The sequence below is a fragment of the Lonchura striata genome, chromosome 4A, assembly GCF_050655825.1.
Source record: "Lonchura striata isolate lonStrDom1 chromosome 4A, ASM5065582v1, whole genome shotgun sequence".
Taxonomy (NCBI): Eukaryota; Metazoa; Chordata; class Aves; order Passeriformes; family Estrildidae; genus Lonchura; species Lonchura striata.
The window spans coordinates 16,601,792-16,622,911 of NC_140742.1; the positions used below are offsets into that span (position 1 = coordinate 16,601,792).

The 21,120-nt window shown below is 39.0% G+C and overlaps 1 protein-coding gene across 2 annotated transcripts; it reads left to right on the forward strand.

The window, feature by feature from the left end:
- Positions 1 to 6,167: 6,167 nt before the first annotated feature.
- Positions 6,168 to 15,053, forward strand: LOC110467908 (homeobox protein CDX-4). 2 transcript variants are annotated; one of them, XM_021525322.3, is made up of 3 exons: positions 6,168 to 6,867; positions 11,826 to 11,971; positions 14,397 to 15,053. In XM_021525322.3, the coding sequence occupies exons 1-3, from the start codon at positions 6,438 to 6,440 to the stop codon at positions 14,601 to 14,603; spliced, it is 783 nt and encodes a 260-aa protein (XP_021380997.1). In that variant the 5' UTR covers positions 6,168 to 6,437; the 3' UTR covers positions 14,604 to 15,053. The 2 variants fall into 2 exon arrangements, with proteins under 2 accessions (XP_021380997.1, XP_085427178.1); XM_085571052.1 differs by having other exon boundaries at positions 6,297 to 6,867; positions 11,826 to 12,080; positions 14,397 to 14,602.
- Positions 15,054 to 21,120: the final 6,067 nt, after the last annotated feature.

Consider the following 21,120-nt stretch of genomic DNA (forward strand, 5'->3'; position numbering starts at 1 on the left):
TTTCTAAAAGGAAATTTCTACTTCAAGGAAGAAGTTTAAGAAATGTTTATGAACACAACATTGTTCTCTTTAAAATTATTTAAACATCATTCAAAGAGAGTGGGATCTGGCAGAACAACCTGGTTTATCTTGTTTACATGTAGAAGAGTTATTGAGGAAGATAAGTGACCACTTTGAAGATCTGCTTCATTTCTGCTCCAGTTTGCTGAAAGCATGCTTGCTATAGGTTGCTATGTGTTTCCAATCAGAAGTTGTTAAGTACACAAAATAAGGCTGGATTTTATTTGCAGAAGCACATGTTCAAAGGTTAAAATTTATTGCTCCAAAAGCAGTATCTATAAACCAGGGCAATACCTTAGAGATTATTAACCTTCTAGTTATGCCAGTGGCTGGTTTAAGTAATTCAATTTTTTTGTAAGAATTCTCAGCAACCTCTCCAGTTAAGTATTTCCAATGGGCTCTAATCCTTGAAACAGTAGCCCACCAAACCTCAAAGGAAGTGATTTTTCTCTAAGAAGCCTGTGCAGTGCTGTTAACTTGCTGTACTCTGTCCAAATAAAAATAAGAGAGACAGAAAACTGCAGACAAATCAGCTGAAATTATTTGGGTGCAGTACTGTGGGTTATGAAGTACTGGTGCCATCCTCAGGCTAATACTCACTTTCTTCCTGACTTTGGGTATATCAAATAACTCATCACTTTTATCACATCTGAAAACTCAGGACACTAAAGCAGAGTACTGTGAAGATTGATTGGTTGTTAGGGAAGTGCCTTGAAGAAGAAAAGCATACCTTAGGCTACATCACAGGAATATCTAAGCCCTTAATCCTAATTGTGATTAAAAGAACTATCAAGGAATATCCCATTTTCAGAGGAATTCACTAAACTTTAAACCCTGTTTCCCAGCTAGAACTGTGATCTAGATGGCACAAAAAATCAAGCAAACAGCACCTTCTACCAAATCCTCTTGCAATTAAGCAAAATATACAATTCAAAATTATGTTTCTAAAACAAAATCTTCAATTTTTGCTTAGGGGCTATGCGATCATGAAGGGACACAGGAGAGAGCATCAAATATGTGTCACCCTTCTACCCAAGAAGTTTCAAAACACATTAATTGTGGATGTCACCATAAAAATTAAAAAGCAGATTTCTGTTTTAGCTCCCTTGTTTGGTTTGCTGGGGCGGTCCAGGAGCACTGAAATGACACATCCCTGAAAATTACTCACAGTCACATTTCAGATGGCACTGGATGTTAGTTGGACACAATACAGGGCAAAATTCACCAGGAAAAGGAAACGGCACGGGTTTTATGATGAAAATGTTTATCAGCTGTTTTCATACCCAAAGAGCACAAATTCTTTCAATTCTCAAAAAAAATCCTGTTCGTAAATGTCTGACAATAAATGGAGAGGATTAATTAAGATAACACCTCTTGGTCATCCAAGCCACAACAAACAGAGTCCCTCTAAGGTAGGAGAGACTCTACAGGGACAGGAATCCCAGAGTTAAATGTGTGGGGCAGAAATGCCAGGCTGCCAGCAGCAGAGAGCTGCGGGGGCAGGCAAACAGGGAAGGCAATCGATTCCTTTGTTACCTCCTGCAGGAAAGCCCAGGCCAAATAATGCCTGCAGGATTCTCAGGGAGCACCCAACAGTCCCACCCGGCCACACCTGGGCACGAGGGATCAGCTCAGTGCCCGGGAGCCCTGCGCTGCTCAGGAAGGAACCAAATCAATGGCATCGAGGATCTGCTGTTCATTTTCATGGTTCTGCTGCGGAATTGATTTACCCTGGGGTTCACACACGGGCTCTGTAACTCCTGCTGAATTCAAGCTGCTTGTGGAGCAGTAAGGAATGCTCTTATTTCTGTCAGTATTGATTTTGAAGCAGAAGTTAACTAATTTCAATTGCAGAATACTAAGACCCTCCTTTAGCTTCAGACCATTCCTTTCTGGCAAAACTGATGCAGTTTATCCATGAAATATATTAAAACACATTTTAACATCTAGAAATTAAAAATAAGTCATTAGCAACAGTTAGAAAAACAGAAGTGGGGTAGACAGAATGGTAAATACATTCAGCTCTCTACCAGCCACTTTTCATCATTTTTCTCAAAAGGATTTGTTAACCAAAACTTCAGGGCATGAAACTACACCAAATACCATTGAGGAAGGCTTCACAGGCAGCTGGCATCTTTATTTCTTCTGTTGCTCTCTTATGAAAAACAGATCCCCAGTAGGGATCAGAGACACAGGGCAGAACTGAAATTGTGCTATATTCCTTCTCCTTTTTCCCCAGAAGATTCAGTTCAGCAAGTGAGAATAGTTCAGTCAGCACCACTCATTCATCTCTCTGAGCTGTGCCACATCTGCCATGTGCATGTGCTTGCATTTCAAGCCCTGAAAATGAGATCTAAGTAGGGTTCTTTATATTAAAAGAGTCCCATTTAAAAGGGCAAATAAACATTTCAGAAGCTTTGCGTTTGTTGAAGCTTCAGTAAAAGCAAAAGCCACCTCTCTCAAAATTCCTACTGCTGCCTAAGAATTTTAGGAGGAATTAATGTGTGTGCAAACTCATCTTGAATATAGGGTCAGTGACACCTCCAAAAAACTGCATTAGAACAATCAGCAATACTGAGTTCCCTAACAAAGTCCTGAGCGTTAAATTCCAAGCACACAGCTCTAAAAGCATGGGCTAGGAGCATTCCTGAGCCTGCAGTCTTACTGGAGTGGTCATCTGGAGGCAAGAGAATAAACATCTATTTCTATCACCTGAGCCACAAAGGGGCACATTCAGGCTCACCTGCTTTTTGATTCTCCAAGAGAGACTTCACATCATTTTCATGCTTCAAAGACAGACAGATTATTGTCCTCTTATCTTCGTATAAAAGGAAGAGTAATTTTATGAGTAAGGGTTCCTAATAAAAACTATCAGAGCTGTAAACACCTTTAATGTAAGTTATCATTCTACAGGCAAGTTTTAAAGTAACAGTAGTCCTGAAATTGCAGTTTTAATAGCTGTCATTAAAACACTTAATTGCATGTTTGTGATTATGTTATTATTATTGGGGTGGCATTGCTCTCTAGAACAGCTCTTATACAACAGTCCACCACCTCCACTGCCTGTACAAACAAACCCTTTAGAGTTCCAGTGGTGAGCACCACACTTGTTATTATTGATAGTTTTTCATCAACCAATTGTTAGAAAACTAGAAAATTTTCTTCCCCAGAGATCTCAAAGTACATTTAATTTAACACACATAAAACTTCACTGAGACGACTCCCATGGCCACTGGTTTAGTAGATAAATTACACCTGGCATTTGAACAGGTGAAGTAAAAAAAACAACCTTGGAGTTCAGTTTTCCTGGCAATCCATCTCTCTGAATTCTGCCAAGGAACACAGCACTTCTGCTGCTGGTGCCACACAGATCTGTCCTGTTTCTGCAGAAAATGCTGCAAATACAACACTCCACATGGCTGAGCTTTCTGGATGTCCAGCCTACTGCCTCAGAACAGTTTTCACTTCCCCATCACCCCAGAGAGTCCGGAGGGGGCCCATGTTCCACCAGCACTTTACACAGGCAGCACACCTAACCCTTACTCCACCCACTGCCATCCCCCACACAGTCCAAGGCAATGGCAGTTCACTTTTCCCCCTCTTTTTTGTATTCCCTGAAAGCCATGCCCAACAGAAACGTCCATGGAACTGCAGCCTAAGTTATTGCACTGAAGGTTCAGTGGTTCTGTGGCTCTGAAGGTGCTGACATGCTGGGCCTGAGCAGGAAAGGGCTGAGCATGGCCACAAAATGATCCTTGGGAAGGCAGACTTGGATTAACGCTCTCAGAAAACAGAGCTACCCCAAAATTTTGGTAGCCTCAAACTACAAGACAACATGCAAAGACACGGCTCCTTTTTAATATCTCTACCCTGTTCTGTTACACAAAATAGGAGATACCAGACCCTGGGTGCAGATCATTTGAACATTGCATTTTAGTTATCTTATTCTCACTTCAGTGTTAAAAATCTGCAGTCCTCCTCAGCAATCTTATCCTGCTATGTAAATCTTTTTAAACAAAATGCCTTATTCAAAGCTTACTATTGTTAGCTGATATCAAATCAGTGTAGCAAATTGCCATCGGAGTATCTTGATCTAATTATGTTCTGGAAAGAATCGAAATAGAACTGAAGAAAATTCAGATAATGGAACAGGCAAAACAAGAAAGGGAAAAGAGGAGCATAAACAAAAGATAAAAGAAGAACAGAGAATAAAGGATAACACTCTGAGATACAAAAAATATGATTAAGTGATACTGAAATTGTGGGGTATGTGCAGAGACAACCCATGAAGCAAGAGAAACACCAGGGATTTAAAATGTTCCCATCATCTACTGCAATATATGAGATTACATCATTCACAGGGATGTGAAAATTATGTGTTTGGGGGAAGTCAAACAACAGGGCTGAGCTGAAATCGCTGAGCAGCCAATGTTTATGGATACCCTGTCAGAGGATGCAGATGGAGCCAATGGAGGCAAAACTTTCCCCTCCTATGGATCTGCCTCTGACAGCCCTGCACAACACTCAACAATACAGGGGAATTTAACTGGGAGATAATGCTCACAAACAGGATAAATATTCCAAGGATATAGGAAACACATCTTCTTGAATTTGGATGACATTCAGTACTAAAAAGTCTGCGAGCTCTCAAAAATTGTGTTACAATTACATGTCTTTCAAGATAAAGGGAATAAGAGTCTTTTTCCATTTATTTGTAATATCTATTTTTATAAGGGTACACCAATTACAGATGATCTTAGTTTTTCCATGCACTGTCCCATGCAACTTGCCTCAACATTCTGAGGTTCCCAATGCTTAATGTAGAATTCTCTAATTGTACCAAAATTAATTACAAAGATTTTTCTACACTTCTCAGTAAAAATTCTTTCCCCCAAAAGCCCAGTCCTAAAGAGAAGAGGAGTACCTTTCCTGTCTGTAAGTACACACTTAGAATCCTTTAGTGCTGGAATTAGAAGGGATGTGTGAATAAGAGCAGTGTCAAAATACAAAGGCTACTGAATGAAAACCCACACCTCTGTAAAGGGAAACAACTCATTGTAATTTGCACCTCTTTTGCAAGCATAGCCCTTACAAATAGCTCATTGCAAAGAAACCCATCCAAAATAAAAATACAGCGAATTCACTCCACAAATTGCAGCTACACAACCCAGAGAGGCAATTCTAAAGTCCTAGGGTGTGGTTTAGTTCTCCTGTTAATAACAAGCTGTTAGTAACTGGATATAAAGCCACTTTCAGAATCATTTTTCTCAGAGGGACACGAACATTGACCCAGGGAGCATCCGTGTGTCACAGAGCAGCATCAGGGCACTTCTGATTCACAAACTTAACAACCCAGATGTCTCTCCCTGCTGATTTCCCTGGCCTAAGCTGCCAAGGAAAGCAGACTATAGCCAGCAGCCTCAGAGGAAGGAACCAGCCTCCTTTCAGGCAGATAAAGGTTGGCTTGAAACAGAAGCCAACAATATTCCTGGGCCTAATCAAAGACTTTTTTCACTACTTTTTACAGTCATTTTCTTTGTGCTTCTGGCACCATCTTTGTTAGGAAGATTTATTGTCTGCTTTTTAAAATCTATCAGTTTGCAACGGCCACCAGATGAAGGGATCTCTTAAATCACTCTGTATGGGGAGAGTGTGAACATGTGCCTTACAGTCAGAGCTTTAAACTCTCCCATTCTGGAAAAACACAAACATCAACAATGTGAGGAACATTTTTGAGACATTTATACTCAAGACATGCTGTTTACAAGGTGCTCTATATTCTGAAGTTATTTAATTACAATTATTCAAACTGACTGTATCCGTTAAAGACTAAAAAGGAGATTTTTAAAATTATATGAAAAATTAAGAGAGTTACAGATTTCTTTGTTGATTGGTAATAACCTGACAAAACAAAGGTTTCAGGCAAGAAGAATATTAAACATTACTATTACAGTTACCATTCTAATTTCTTTTAAAAACGTCAATTTACTTAACTATTTAAGTTACAAATCCAAGCAACTGTTGCATCATCTTACAGGTCTGGGATGCTGTTGAATATCAGGGCAGGATAATAGGACAGATAAAAGTTCCCTGAAAGAGAAAGCACCAGAACCAGCAGCAAGGTGGGGTTGGTCAGCCCTTCATTTGAATGTAAATGTAATTATGAGGCAGGCAGTTGGGCTGACGTCAGACAAGATCTTGGTAAACCATTACCACCAGCACCTGGTAACACAGTTGATAATAAAAGAGGATGAAGTAGAAGATTCCAAGCAGAGTGGCATTATTAGAGAAAACCAAACTCAAATATTTTCTAAGCAGTAAAAGAAGACACTGAGGAACAAGATGTTGTGACGCCGTGTTTATGGTCTAGGACAGCCATGTACGTGAGCTCGCTCTTGGAGAAGGAGCCCAGCATGTACCCAGGATCTGCCAGGGCCAACAACAACCTGCCTGTGCAAAACTTCGTGTCTGCTCCAGCCTACTCCGACTACATGGGATACCACCCTGTGCCAGCCCTGGACACCCACGGGCAGCCGGCGCCAGCCTGGGGCTCCCACTATGGCCCCCAGCGCGAGGACTGGAGCGCCTACGGCCCAGGCCCTTCCAGCGCCGTGCCCGCTGCCCACATCAATGGCTCGTCCCCTGGCCAGGGCTCCTACAGCTCTGCTGATTACAGCGCCCTGCACCCCGCTGCTGCTGCGGGGTTACCTCCTGTAGATGCAATTAATGCCCAGCAAATCTCTCCCAACAGCCAAAGGCACAGCTCTTATGAGTGGATGAGGAAAACGGTGCAAACCAACACTGCTGGTGAGTGCAAATTCAACTTCCAACCTCAGAAAGCATCTTCTGCTATCAATGAGCTTAGAAATAATTAACTTTACTTGAAGCACAGAGGTTGGTGGGTCAATTATGACATTTATTTAACCTACTGCTGTTTAATGCAGTTTTAACTAAATTTGTGCTAGTTTCGCTTTCTCCCATAAAGGCTTAAAAGCTGTGGTTGCTGTAGTGGAATGGCTGATGTGGTCAGACACGGCTGGAGCTCAGCTCCAGGAATCCCTGTTGGAACAATCTGTAAAGCATTTTGTGTGATAAACATGATAGGCATAGAGGTGTTATGGAGCAATGCAGCAACATTTAACAGTTACAGACAGAAATACTACGTAGTTATTTTGTGCTGCAGGGGAGATATCAATATATAATCAGGTTGATCTTTTTAAACCTTATAGGCTTCTCAATAATTATAAAGAAAACCATGCACTCTGATCTAACTGCAGTGATTATGCAATTTTCTGCAATTTTCCTGTGTCTCATATTTTTCTGCCCAGATTTATTAGGTGAGCACAAATATTTCTAGAGAAGCAATCTGACTCAAACAATCAGCATGGAGTATTTTGTTTGCAGATCACATAATTCCTTGGTTAAGCTTCCTTCTCATTTAATTTCACATCAGTTTTACTCTCCTTACATGCCAGAATTTTTCAGCCTCCACAAATACACAATTAAAAATCTCCTTTCTCCAAGTGGCACTCACTGATGTGCCTGTTCTTGCCACAAGCTGCCTGCCAGATGAATGTTTCCATATATATTCCCAAGGTGGAAACTGGGTGTAGCAAGGTTTGCTAAATCTGTTGTTCAAGTTAAAAGTAATAAGTGTGTGTTAGGGAGCATCAAAGAAATGCTCAAAAGAAAGCAGAGCAATTACAATTGGAGCAATCTTAGAAGACACAGAAAAATCTGCACTGCAGCCTCAGAGAAAATCCTTCTTCAAATGGTTGCTACACAGGAGCAAAATTAGCCTAGAAATTGTTTCTTAATTATAAAGCAGGCACCCATTGTTTTGCGTCTGTTACTAAATATAAAATGCTGGTGAATATTAGGATATCACAATGCTCTCCTGCCACTTGGAGCCTCTACAAGGGCCTTCAAAGCCAGGCAGATTCAGTCTGCTTTCCCCCCTTCTGTATACTCATGTAAATCCCAGTAACTTCATTAACATCATTGGAGATTGCCAGGTGTAGAAGTGATGCAAGACTTGAGTGCAGATCAAATTCAGCTGAGACTACTGACTGTCAATGAGGCAGCCCTGGCTGTGTCATGTTGGCACAGAATTTTCAACGTGTGGCATTCTTCAAGAATAACATTCTTAAAGCTTAACACACTTAATCTAAATCCTTGCTTTGCACTTATTGAACAGTCTTGGAAGACCCTGAAAAGTTTCTCATGCACTTGTCCAAATTTATAAAATATATTTGCAATTCAGAGACACTGTTTTGGGCCTAAATTAATCTCTAGTCTCAAAAGTGCTTACAGAGGATTTAGACACATTCTGAAATACTTTATGAACCATTCGGGACAGGTGGAACAGAGCCCATCAATAGCTGCATGTCCTGAGGCTGTGCATTCCTAGAACCCAATCCTTTGAAGTGTTAAAAACAGCCGAGGACTTCACAGAAGTGAGGCAAGGCATCAACCCACCTTAAAAAAAGAGATCATGAGAGTAAAGTACAAACGTGGTAATTGTGCAAAACAAGAAAAGTACCAGACAGATTTAGCCTTTCACTGGCATTAAAAAAAAACCAAAAAAAAAACAAAAAACCAAAAAAAAAAAAAATTAATCCTGATACAGAAAAAAATTGTGGTAAATGGAAGAGAATTCAAATAAATTACATGGCTAGAATTATGCACTGCTCTGTACCAACTTAACAGTGTTTTCTCTAGAAGAAAACTGACTTGATGCCATTATAACCCCTCTTTGAAACACACTTGCTGTTTTTCCTTATTGCCATAATATTATTTGGTTTATCAAAGTAGCTACTGGTTTCTCTCCTTCAATGTTATCACTGCTTAATAAAGTTCATTGCTTTAAAATCCCAGAATTACAGCCCTAAACTCTACAAATACAATTCTATGCATAAACATGTATGTCCTTAACTCCACCAGTGTGTACACACATCAGTGTATGTGAGCAGAATGGAGTAACAGAAACCACAACACATCTAATTAGATGAGAGAGCCTCTTGAAATAGTGTCCTAAAGACAGTGGGAATTATTTTGAGCGAGGAAATATCTGTGGGAATTGTTTCCTCTCTGTTTAGACTCTATTAAATACACTACATTCTGATTCAGTATTCTTATTTAGCATTTGATACAAAACAAAATTCAATTGCAGGTGAAGTGAAATGAAAATTTACCTGATAAAGTCAATCTTCAAGATGAAACAAGATCAAAGACAGAAGTACTCTGTCCTTTCAACAGATAAAATGTGATTTGAAATGAAACATTCTCTGACTAAAGGACCATAACCGTATATTCAGAAGCAACCCTGGTTATACTTCAAACACACAAACATTACACACAAATACACAAGGCAATAAGAATTTTTAAAAAAAAAAATAAACGTGGAAAGTGGGCTTGGTAAAGAGACCTTCCCAGTCAGGCCCTCCAAGTGAGGAAAAGAACATCTACAGAATTCCCGACAGTCTGATTCGGGTTTTACTGAAAATCTATTATAAAATCTGCCATCTACTTCAGTTATGCTGGAGCAGAACTTCCAATTATTTTCTAAACTTTGTGTAATCAACAGGACAAGATGTGCATTTTCTGAGAGCAAGAAAACCTTCAAAGTGTAAAACTTACTGAAAAGGTCTCTAAAGGGCCTAGTATAAGATTTTGAAACTTCATCTGGGAGTGACCCTTCTCAGAAAGAGAAGGGACTTCAACAGGACTAAACAAAAGATCAACATGATTTTCATATGTTACAAGCTCAGCCACAGGACTTTTTTTAAACTATAGTCAACACATTTTATGTCTTTGTTTAAACAAGCTGTGATGTACAAGTAATTCAGATTACAGTACAGCAGAAACATGGCCAGAAAGCAAAACAGAATAGCAGGAAAAAAGGCCAGGCCCCTGCTTTAATGCTAATTTATTTTTCTTTGTAAATTAGTTGTGACATGTATTTTCCACTGGCCTACATTGTCTGAGGTTTTGAGGCCTATCTGTCATATTGAGGCAACAGACCCTTTTAACACTTCACTTTGCTTTGATATGCAGTCTTGTCTCTTCCTTCTCTCTCTTTTCTTCAGGAGTTATATTGCCGGAAAGGGTGATGATTTTCACAGCAAATAAAGAGGCCTTCTCCCAGCTTTATTGTCTTCAGAAGAAATACTCTGTGAATTTTATGACCAAGGGGAATGGGGAAAACTAGTCCTTTTCTCCACCCCCTCAAATCATGGTTATATTTGCTGATTATAGTGAGGCCGGAATAACCTTGTTGAATTTTAACTTGTTTTCAAAGATTCCCTCTAAGCCCTCAGTTTACAAGGAACCTGAATATCTATACTATTGTTAGCATTAGAACTATCACTGAGGGCAAATATTTCAAAGCCAAAGATTTGTACCATGAAAAAAGTAAACTTAGTTGAATGATTTAGTCCTGCAAATTTAGGCAGGAAAATCTTCCATGCTGGAAGTTGAAGTGGCATAGGATTTGGGAAAAAATCCCTAATTTGCTTATTTCAGTTATGTCTACCTTCAGATAAAAATATCCCAGTCTATCCTTGGTGTCGGTCCAAAATTAAAGAGAACTGAGGAAAAAATATTCCTTCATCTATTTCTGTCCCTTTTTCTTCTGCTAAGATGAAAGCGTCTGACATTTGTTTAGGGCTTGTAAATTCCAAACCAATTGGCTTGTGTTTCTGAATGTGAAAGGGGTTCTTGATAAGATCTCCTTGTCGCTCCTTTGTGTGGCGTGTGCTTCATCTTAACACCTCAATGGATTTTAGGGAACCACTTTAAAGGAGTCTTTGTCCTACAGTTTGTCCCAGAAAACTCACATCAAAAAAAACTGGGAAGATCAGAAGAAAAAAGGAAAACTATCTAGTTGGCTGTTGAAAGTGCAAAGGAGAACAAATAAGTTGAAAACTGATCTCTCTGGATTATTATTACATGAAGAATTGCTTAAAAAGTATATTAAATGAGAGATGCATTCTAAACATTTAGTAATGCTTCTCATAACAGTATTTATCTGGTATATCTAAGAATATTTCTTTTATACATTAGAAAGAGGATGATCCTGAAATCCTTTTACAAGATTTTATTGACTCATCTTACAAATTGTCAAGTACCTTCAACTCTAAAGGGAAGCCCAGCATAGAGTACCCTCAGGAATATCCTACAGGCACTCAGCACCTTGCAAGACTGGACCCTTTATGAAAATGTACATTAAATTATTATTGAACTTCTAAGTTTATCCTATGGCCACACAAGAAAGGAAAAATATTTCTAGTAGGACACCTCTTTGTGCTACAGAAGCAATTTTTAGAAACTCAGATAAAGAATTAGGCCACAATACAACTGCACAAATTGTGACTGAGGCTCAGTCTTGAAATCCTGGGTATTTATGTTCTCACAGACACAGAAGTCACTGCAGTGAGCACTGAAATGAAACTCCTTTGAGATTAATATAGCCAGCACCAATTCTGTACTGCTATGAATTATTTAAGATGCTTCAGGGTGTTTATCACTTAAGAGCTTCACATTTAAATATATGTTTACAGAGAGGGAAAATAAAGAGGGAAGGGCAGTTATGGTAACCAACACTGTTATTTCACCCTGCACCTCTATTCCTCCTCTGTACCACAGTAAACAATCCCATACAAGTATTCTGTAGTTTAATTAATGTCTGGGAAATGCCTGAGATGTTTGCAAGCTGCTATGGAAAATTCAATTCAATATATGAATAATCCTTCTTTTCTAACCAGGTAAAACAAGAACAAAAGAAAAGTACCGGGTTGTTTACACAGATCACCAGAGACTGGAATTAGAGAAGGAATTTCACTGCAACAGATACATTACAATCAGGAGGAAGTCAGAACTCGCAGCAAACCTGGGACTCTCCGAAAGACAGGTACAGAGAGCACCCCTCAGGTGTGCCCCAGTGCCCAGGCACTGCCACTGCCAGGGGACACAGCAGCAGCCACCTCCTGCCTCTCTGCATTTGACACACAACCCCACAGGTATTAACAGGCTAATTTGACAGAACCCTCCAGTTATACAGAACTCAACATTAGGAGTTAACTTATACGTTTAAAATAGTTATTCTTACTTTCTAGCTTGCTAGCCAGCTGGAATTTAAATACTTCAGCTTAATAGGATCTTAGCTATGGTCCCAAGAGTTACTAAATTCAAAAGTTTATTTCTTCGTGAAACTCCACCAAATAATGGCCAGCAAAAAATCCAAAGTATTTTATATATTTCAGCTGGAAGACAGGAAAGTTAAAACTTAATCCAATGAAATATCTATGGGGTTTTTTGTTACAAATATATTGCCACAATTTCCACAGGCTACATTCTTCCTTTGTCAGATTTCAGCGTATTCAGGGGGGTTTTACAGCCTTGGATTTTCAAGTCAGGATCTCTTTTTGCCACACATATGTGTAGCCAAGACTATCCATCCAGGGAATGTTCAAACGCATACTCGGATCGTTGCTCTCTTGGAGAGCAGCTCTGCCTTCACTCGTGTCTAGCACATTTTTAATCTCTGTCCTGGATAAAGCCAGGCTCCTGAGCAGGGCACAGCTACATTAGCCATGTTCATACAGACACTACAGGAATTCAGGATGAGAATTCCCTAAAATCCCTGTGTTGGAGAGCACTTCTCCCAAGCACAGCTCTGCAGTGTGTGGAAATAATAACTGCTGGATCCAAGCCTCCAGAATTGCAATGGTTCTGCTACAGCTGGAGGAGAAGGGCAGATTTGGTGGTACTGAATTAGTCATCTCATTTAAAAACCAGATTATTGCCCTGAGGTAAATATTAAGTAGAGATCTTTCTTCTTAGAATTTTACAAGCTTTTGTTCTTTCTAAATATACACATTCACATCTCTTAACATGTTCCTCTTTCAGTGGCTTCCTCTGATTCTGCACTCAGCCTGTGGCAGAGCATAGAATAGAGAGGGACCAATGGAGGCTGGAAGCATAGGAATGTAGATACAATCACTGGTGTTTTAGGATCAAGCACTGGGATTTTATAAAAATACTTTAGTGCAGTGATGCTCAGTCCCAAATCAAAATAGTACAGAGTGCACTGCACAGACTGTGAGTGCTCCCAGGCAGGAACGACAAAAACCAAGTTTATCATGGATAGACTAAAGACACAATAGGATAGAGCTGCACTGGAAAATTTTCAGAGAACTGCAATTATGAGAGATTTGCAACCTCCACCTTAATGTTATGCAAGCTGGCTGATTTAGAACACAGACATGCCGGGAGTCACCAGTGATCCTGCAGAAAATCAGCAGTTTCCTTTTACAGAGCTGCTGCTCCTAATGCCAGCCCCTTTTTACCTGGTAAGGTTCCTTCACATATATAATATAGACAAAATACATAATTGATCAGCATTTCCACAGGACAGATAAAGTTAAATGCTTCTTCCTGCCGATACCAGAGAGACAGTAAAAAATAAATATAAACCACTGAGATTTTTAACACAAAGCAAGGGTACAAATTTCTATATTGTATTGTATTCAACACACCTTAAAGGCTGTAACAAATACTGTGAATTAAGAACACAGTTAGCAAGCAGGGAAACACAAAGAGAAGCTCCTCCTCATTCACACTTTCACATAAGGAAAGAAAATAGAGATAAGTCTTTCACCCACACAAGGAACCTGGGAAATCGACTGTCTAAGTAATGCTGATATATCTATTTATACTATATCCATACATATGTATCTGTAAAATACATATTTAAATATATATTACAACAATAAAAACAATCAAAGCTTTTAAATAAATAAGAGTATATGCACACACAAAAACCACAACATAAATGAAGAAAAAGAACCCTCACTACTTGGCTTTGAATTAACCTGTAATATAGATAATAAAGCAATCTTCACAATTAATCCACAATTGCAGCTTCCTAAATTATGACAATGGCAAAGATGAAATTATGAACTCTGTGGCCTGAGTCTCAATGAGTTCACTGATTTCTGTGTTCCTAAATATAACACAGTCTGTTCACTTAACACCAGGCCCAAGGAAAAAAGAAATCAATAAAGAAAAAATATCAATTTTCCATTTGTTATTATGGCAAAAATTAATACAGAATAATGCAAAATCTTTTCACTGTACAAATTCAGTATTTTGTTTCTGGAGGGTTTATTGGTTTGGTTTTAGCTTTGGGGCTTTTTGCCCTCGTGGATTTTTGTTTGTCCATTTTGAATTTCTTAAATAGTGTTTTTGAACCTACCTACATTTTCATTGCTATGATTACTGTAAAAGGTTGAGTAGCACTTTGAATTAATCAGGTATCATTTATAATGCCCCAGGTGAAAATCTGGTTCCAGAATCGCCGAGCAAAAGAGAGAAAAATGATCAAGAAGAAAATCTCACAGTTTGATGGCAGCGGGGGCTCAGCTCAGAGTGACTCTGGTTCACTCAGTCCAAATGAACTGTCAAATTCTCTGTTCCCACCACCACATGGAATAAATGGATTACAGCCTAATGACATTCATCAAGTCATAGTTTCAGAATGAACAGAAAGGAAAAAACAAAACAGGAAAAAAGAAAAAGCAAGATTGGATTTCTCCACCACTGCCACCCCCCACCTTGGAAACTCAATTTCACAGGGGACCATCTTCATTTATCTGCATTCAGAGTGGTGATTTCTAAGCAGGAAATCTGAGGCTATAACCAAAATATTTTAATTATTGCAAAAATCTCAGGGACTTTGTATTGCTAAGATTTATCTTTCAGTATCTTTGCTAGCAGGTAATTTGCTTCAGAAACTGACACAAAGAATGATACAGCTGAAGATTCAGTACAGGTAGTTCTAGTCTGATCATACATATACACAGAAAACTAAGAGGACTGATTATAAAATAGAGCCCTATTGCAGAAAATATAACAATCTGGGTGTGTTTGGTTTGTTCCATTTATATAATTAGAGGAAACCATAGATGTTAATAAATATTTACACTTAAATGAACTGAAAAGGATGCTACTTTTTGAAAACAGCAAAACCATTTAAAACACTTTTAAATGCTCAAGAACACAAAAATGTTGCTATACCAATATATCACATTTAATTAAGTAACACAGATCATCTCTGTCCTATGTAATTGTATTCAAGCAATAGTTACATATGTAGAATATGCCAAACCTGACAAGATTTGTTCCTCTGTAAGAAACGCAGCAATTTCTCATGTATGTTAGGAAATGCCAGAAAATTTGGAAGACAAGTATTACCTCAGTTTTCTAGGACTGCATATATTATTGCTCAAAATTCTGAGCACAAATGGAATGGAAACAGAACTGTTACTACAAGCAAACCACCAAAAGGAAATAAAGAATCTGTGTGATGTCTTTAACCATTGGAAGTGAAACAGGAGCAGTCTCGGGCCACTGATTTTATCCCTGGCACTTATTTGGGACTGAAGGCAACAACTCCCCCAAAGTAGCTGAGAGGGTATTTTGAAGCTGTCACCTGCAGCTGAGCAACGACAAAATAAATGTTCCCTTCATGGGCACTCCTGAAAGAGCACAAATGAAGGATATGATCACAGCGGGGTTTGCTTTAATTACTGCTCCATGTTGGCAGGTGAGAAGGTAGAAATGGTATCTGAAAGACAAGTGATGAGTCTGCAAAAGTAGAAAGAAAACCCAAAGCACTACAAAAATCCCCAAGCCCTTCAGTAGTACTGTTCTTTGGAATTTCTTAAGATGACCTTTTTGCTAGTATAGAAGTAAACGGCTCTATTGGGAAGATTTAATATTCCTGAAAATGTCAAGGGGAGCAAAGGTAATAAAAAGGGAAAAAAGCAGAACACAAACAGAAAACAGCATTATGAAAATAATATATCACTTATTTCAGCAACATCAAACTCGATCTCAGAAACAGCAGAATAAATTCTGCTTTTCTTCATGTCAATGAGCATCAGTAATGCACTGAACACTATGGGCAGAATTGTCAAAACTCTCATCATCTGGATTCAAAACACTAGATAACAAATTTGAGGATATGCCTCATGATTTCCTGTTTATTTTTAAAATAACTCTGTTAGAGTAACTCAGTGAAAGCAATTTTATTGAAAGTTAGAAGAATAACACTCATCAGAACTAAATTCTGAATTTTATTTTTGTAGACATAAATGTCTCAAACTAAACTAGGAAGAAATCCTGTAGCATAGATTAAGACCTTACTCACAGTAAACAATTTGTGGGTGGTTCCCCAATACATTTTCTAGTCATCTCCTATCATATGGTTCAAAGAAATGGGTGTATTCTAATGCAAACAAACTGTAAACAGAAAATCTTGTGTATATAAAACTCAGCCCAGTGAGGAATTGAGACTACATCTGTATGGCTTTAACTCAGGATCTCCTAAATCTGCTCGCTGATGTTCCAGTGGGATCACAGGAAAATTATAGGAGCAAGAGCACATTGTGGAGCATGCACACACAGAGCTGGTTCTGTTCCGATGCACAGAAATGCACATGTGACACACACAAGCCTTTTTTCTCTGCTCTTCAGTCAAATAAATCCAGTTTTTTTCCTTGGGAGAGGAAGTTTCCCCAGTTCCACCAGCCCCTCTACCTGGGTTGCCCTTCTATACATGAAGGATGCAGTGGATAAAACAATCTCTCAGGAAACTCAGACTTTACATATACAAGAAGAAAGGGAAATGAACCTTTACCTCCAATCAGCAGACAGGCCATTTCTATGGAAACCAGGAGAGGGCTTTTGTGAGGCTTAGCAGTGGCACAGAAATGGAGAGAAGGAAAACTTCTAGTTTTCAGATTTGTTTTTCTCTGATCAGTTTTCACATCTACAAGAAGGAATAGCAAGTACAGCTATAACACACAACAGACCAGTCATTATATTTCTGTATTAGAAATCAGATTTCCCTCCTCATTTATGACAACATTGAAATGAAACAGATATTTACCAAGTTCACATTCAACATATTCAAATCACCATTTTGCAGATTCTAACCAAGCTCCAGGCAGTCAGGAAACGCCACCCTGCCCTGACAAACTGCTCAGAGGAGCCACTGAAGCCACTGACTGCACTCAGAACCAGCACAGCTGATAAAGGAATCACTCTAAATGAGCCCATTTTAGATGTTTTTAGAGTTGGAATGGGATACAAAGCACATCTTCTGGCATGTTTAGTATCAGCCTTGTCAATAAAAACTGTTTCTCTTTTTCTTGATTTTAATCCCAAATTTTATCAATCAAATGTGTTTTAAATATATCCCAAGCATATATTAATAAATACTTAGGGGAGAATCTCTTTCATCTACTAGAAAATGATCTCTAAACTACAGAGTGGATCAGATTATCTTCCCTGACTACAGTTAAGTCAAGAAGTTATTCTCCTTTTCTCTTGCTGTGCATAACTACCCCCAATATGGATCATAATGTCCCTCTCAACCTAAGTGCAGTGGCACAGTTGTTTTTCAAAATAATCTAAGGAAAAATTATTAAACTCTTTTAGAATAATCAGTATATTTTTTAGTAAACTCCATCAGAGTGATTAATTGCAGAGTATCAGCTCAGGAGGAAGATACTGATGAGTGTCCTGGCTTAGGGCAAATTTTGGAGGAAACTTTTGAGTTGGGGTTTTTTTAGAAAGCAAATATAAGTTCTTTTAATTTGTTTTGGGAAAGATTTCTTTGGAGAAAAGTGGAAAAAAACTGTTTATTTAATAGGTATTTACTAGCATAAAAAATGAACAATACAAAGCAACCAATCTTCTCATTGTTTTGAACACATGACAAAGGTAGAAAATTTTTGTGAGGTGCAGCTCGGCTCACTCAATTATCAGTCCCTCCAGCACTGGAATGCAGCATCTCTGCCTGGTGGGCTACAGATGTGAGATTTTGGTGGTTTTCTGGGTTTTTAGTCTAGAGCAGGTTTGAACTGTTCTAAGAAAAAGAAAAACCACAGTTTGGGGAACTTCTCTGCCTTAGCTAGCAAAAAAACTAACTAAAAAACAAAGGAGAGCTCTCCCCTGCTGTCCACACAGTCTAGGAGAAGGATGCTGGGGAGCAAGTGCAGCTTTTGATAACAAACTCCTCGCTTCTTCTTTCTCCCTTTGCTCTCTGAACTAGTTTTAAAGGTGCAGAACTTAACAGCTAGCAGAAACAGAGCAGACAGTTGAGGGTACAAGCATCATACAGTTACCTCAGGACAGCCAGAGGGAGGGGAAAATGGCAAGCAGCTCAAAGAAAATCCTTACCCTTCCTCTTGCAGGCCTTAGACACTTCATCAGACTGCAGCTATGCCATGAGCCAGAAAACATCATCCCAAACCAAAATATAAAGTGAGCACTTCATGCTGGCACATTTCAAAGGCCCCTTTAGGACTCCAGGCCAGCCTGGCAGGAGCCCATCCATGGTCATGCTCTGCCAGCATGGGAACACGAGATTGGGATGTGTACTTGGATGGAGGCACCACACAGTCCTTGCATTCCACCATTTTCTGGGCAGCTGTGTTTGACCTGTCAGCATTGCTTCTGTGAAGGAGAAACTTCAGCAGATGTGATCAGCCCCTGTATTTAAATTTGTGTTTACATGGATGAAACATTAAAGGCTAAAAACAACATTTTTCAATATTTTTCTTCCTTCCTTTAAAGACTGCTCCAGGGACTTTAGTTATACTCTCCCTTAGCACTGTTAAGCAATTAAAATAATAATAAATCAAATGCCATCTTTTGTACCCAGTGGGTCTCTTCCCCAAACTCTTCAAGTTTCCTGTTTCTCAGTGTATGTAAATAGAAAACCATCACTGTTTGAATTCAGCTGATTGACTTGTGGTTCCAGTTTGCAAGGTAGTGAGCCCCTTTAACACCATGCTGATATCAAAAGAAAACTCTGCATCACACAACTGTCTAATTCCAGCAGCCAGCAAACCCCTTCTGACATTTATCTGAACCATGAGACTCCTTATGAGAGATGCCAAACCTTTGGCAGAACTGCTCTCCTTAGTCCCACTGTCCAGAAATCCTTCATCAAGAAGGGCCTCTGACACAAACTGCTCTTGCTGGCACTCAGTGTAGCACCACTTTGTAAATTTGCTTTATAAATTAACTTCTAAATATTGATCAGTGGGAGAAAATAAAGAAAAATACAGATGTGCCCCTACTTACAGATAGCTTAGACTAGAAATAGGAAAGTATCTCATTATAAGATAATTACAATATCACTTTACAAAGACAGCATAATTTAAACACCTAATTGGCTGTTTGTAGTAGTCATCCTGGTAAAAAAAAAAAAAAAATACCCTGGATCAGAAACTTGACAACCACTTGAAACTTAGATTATTTTTGAAATTTAATCTACATCAGGCATTTTCAGCATAGGCAGCACAGAGCTGCACAAAGCCATAACCCTTCCAGACATTAGAACATATTTGTATCACAAAATCAGTTTCATTGAACCTCACATGCAACTCTTGACTTGCCTTTCTTCAACAAATGAGCACACCCACATTTGCCTGATGAGTTCCACATTTCTACTTCTGAACAAAATAATGAGAACTTGTAAATCACCTTGGGAAAAGAGTTTGCATTAGCTGATCAAGAAGCATGAGGGTTTGCCCACCAGGCTTATAATACATTCTCCAAACCCCAAGAGCACATTCCCATTATCCAACAACCTCTTCCTGTCTGAAATGAGGAGATTCTGAGAGCCAACCTGACATCATGTGTTGCATGTTCTTCCTCCTGAAGAATGCCTGTGTGGTGATGATTTGTGTGGAACAAACGGGGAAAAGACATTGGAAGAAGACTCAGAATCTCTCAGGCCCATTAGCATTCCCTTTCCATGATCTCCCAACAGTGTTTTTAATACTGTGCTTTGGTTTAACTCCTGTTTTTCTGCTCTTTGTGTTTCATGGTCTATATAAGAGCACTTCTGATTCCAAGAAGGAAGTGATTTGTGTGGATAAACGTTGCCAGAGACCATCATCCTTCACAAATCTTTCCGTTTTTATGGCATAATAGTTTCATCAAATAAACAGCATCCTAAAGGAAGTACTGAAAATGAAGCTTCTGTTTCTTCCTTTGAAGCCATAAAGTTTGATAAGTCATGCTGAAAAACTTCCCTGTAGTATTTACCTCTCAAACCCAATACTAAACAGACATTCTTTAAATACAGACATGGGACACAAAAGGTGTTTTTTCTAAAATAGTCTATTTTCACCCAGATGGTCATTGTTCCTAGGGGAAAGAGCACATACACATTAAAAAAATCTACTGAAACTTCAGCTGATCTTTGACTTCAGTCTATTTAAAAGCACAAGTTGTTAAAAATGAAGATGCTATAGCAAAGTACCTTTTCCAATTAAAAACACTTCTTGTTTTGTTAACACCTAGACCCTCATTATAACGAGGTCACACAGTAATATATGCTTCATTTTACACTCAATTCAGCAATTTATTGTACCGCCTGCTTTGGAGCTTAATGCCACACCACATGTGTCCTTGTGGCACAATGTCCATTTAAATGTCTGTAACATTGGCTTGTTTATTAAACCCAAACCCAGGTTGCATTAAATGCTTTTAATGAATGGAGGTTTTTTGATTAAACACAAGACTGTGCTGAATGTGTTCCTGTTCGCCACACCTTGCCCTAACACCTGAGTGCCACCACTGTCATGCTGAATGTGACAGCTGTACATCCTTGCAGACAAGTTCATGGGATTTATTTCACTTCATTATTTCCAGCACACATTCTGCTTGCCCCTCACTCTTTCATCCTTGTGAAATTTTCAAGACATTTTGATTGGAAAAACACTGAACACATGCAAGCCCTGAAGTGTCCAAGCCAAGGCTGGATGGGGCTTGGAGCACCCTGCATGGTGGAAGGTGTCCCTGTCCACGGCTTAAAAGTCCCCTTTCAACCCAGACCATTCTGTGCTTGTATTTTTGTATCTTTCTGTGGACCTTTCCCAGGGACAGTTCACCAAAGCAGCCATCAAGCAAGACAATCTCAACTGAATATTAAAGCCCACAATGTAAATGCTCAGCATCAGAACTGTCATTTCTTCC